The sequence below is a fragment of the Buceros rhinoceros genome, unplaced genomic scaffold (genome assembly GCF_000710305.1).
Source record: "Buceros rhinoceros silvestris isolate BGI_N320 unplaced genomic scaffold, ASM71030v1 scaffold33058, whole genome shotgun sequence".
Taxonomy (NCBI): Eukaryota; Metazoa; Chordata; class Aves; order Bucerotiformes; family Bucerotidae; genus Buceros; species Buceros rhinoceros.
In genome coordinates, this window is record NW_010428056.1 from 364 (window position 1) to 1,861 (window position 1,498).

At 50.3% G+C, this 1,498-nt stretch overlaps 1 protein-coding gene across 1 annotated transcript in view; it reads left to right on the forward strand.

The window, feature by feature from the left end:
- Nucleotides 1-1,288: 1,288 nt before the first annotated feature.
- PIGU (phosphatidylinositol glycan anchor biosynthesis, class U) overlaps nt 1,289-1,498 on the forward strand; it is a gene marked incomplete at its 5' end in the record, with an annotated part of 17,080 nt that continues 16,870 nt past the window's right edge. The window contains one exon of the mRNA XM_010142140.1: nt 1,289-1,353. Coding sequence (XP_010140442.1) covers nt 1,289-1,353 — 65 coding nt within the window. The remainder of the gene's footprint in view (nt 1,354-1,498) is intronic.

Here is a 1,498-nt window from a genome sequence, read left to right on the forward strand (position 1 = left end):
CTGTGGCTGTGCGGTGCGGGCACGGGCAGTGCCCCGTGCTGAGGACACGCTGCCTGGCTCCCGCCTCGCACAGACCCGAACGGAAAACGAAAGGGAGCGCAGTTTGTGGCCCTGCACGCTGTTACTGACGTGATTCAAATTCTCTTCTGAAAACCGAGGTACAGCGGAGTCAAGGCTTGTCACCTCTGAACAGCATCTGAGCCCGTTAGGAACCTTAATTTATTTTAAAGACAGCCGTTTGGGAAAATAATGTCCGGTTGTTATGCAGGTAAAATCGTTTGCAGTTTTGGGGTGGAAGCCAGGGGCACAGAGTAATAAAGGTCAAAAGCACGAATGTGTTTGATGATCTGAGGCCTCAGCTCCCCGGGGTGTAGCACTTCACACTTCATCCTTTCAAAATACAGCTCCCACAACTGCACTTGCAGCAGTGGATGCTTTCTAAGTCTTACCTTAGAGCATCAAGGTGAGCATCGAGATAGTGAGGAGCCCTGTCAGCATCACCTTGAGCAGTCTGGGCTGTCGTCATACAGGAATGTTGTGGCAGAGGCAGAATCTACGTCTCCACATATCGCTGAACTGAGCAGCTCGTGCTGCTTCCCGCAGTCTCCTGCCTCCCCTCCCTGAACAAATGGACCCGTTTTCTGTAGCTCATTTCACTGCACACACTGCTTCCTGCCCAGGAATCCTGTGCTCACTGAGCGGGGGTGCTGCGGGAGAACATGGATGGCAGTGCCAGCGGTAATTACAGGATCACAGAAGGTCTCAATTAAGGCTGCAAAAGGTCAGGCAGTTTCAGCAACAGGGAAAGCTTTTAGCTTTGCCTGGTAATGTGTGTTAATTTCTGCTCTTATGGGGGGTTTCAGATCTCTCTGCAGCTAATTAGGCAAAACAGTTAAAATTCTATGTTACGTCATGATTTGCCCCCTGAGAATTAAGTATTTCTGCAGCACAGATACCGTGTATCACGTAACAGGTAACCTAAAATAGGTGGTTATCAGTCAGTGTCGTAGCTGTGATTGATGTGTGGTTAGGTGCAGAATGCTTCAGCTCTAACGCTTTTAGCTGGTGCCAATAAATGGATTACAGCTGACCGACCGGTTACTAGAGAAACGCGCCTGGTGGAGGTGAGCAGACAGTGCCAGCTGGGTGTTGGCTCCGGGGGGTTTTGTGTCACCCATTCAGAGGCAATTCACCGAGAGGGGGGGTGGTTTAAAAACGATGGTTTTACCACCATGAGGCCTTTCTCCTCCCTCAGTACAGGATTCTAATGCAGCGTTTTGTGTTTCAGTGGTGGAAGGATTAGCTCTGCTGGATTTGGGGGTCTCGCCATATTCTGGAGCTATTTTTCATGAGGTCAGTATTCATTTTTCATTTGAGCGTATTACTCAAGTGGCATGTTTGTTAGTCGTACTGCTCGTGGCCTGGCAAAGGCTGGGGAGTTGTCTGGTCCCGTGACTCCCGAGAGCTTAGAGTCGTGGAGGAGTCTGTGGAGTGCTGT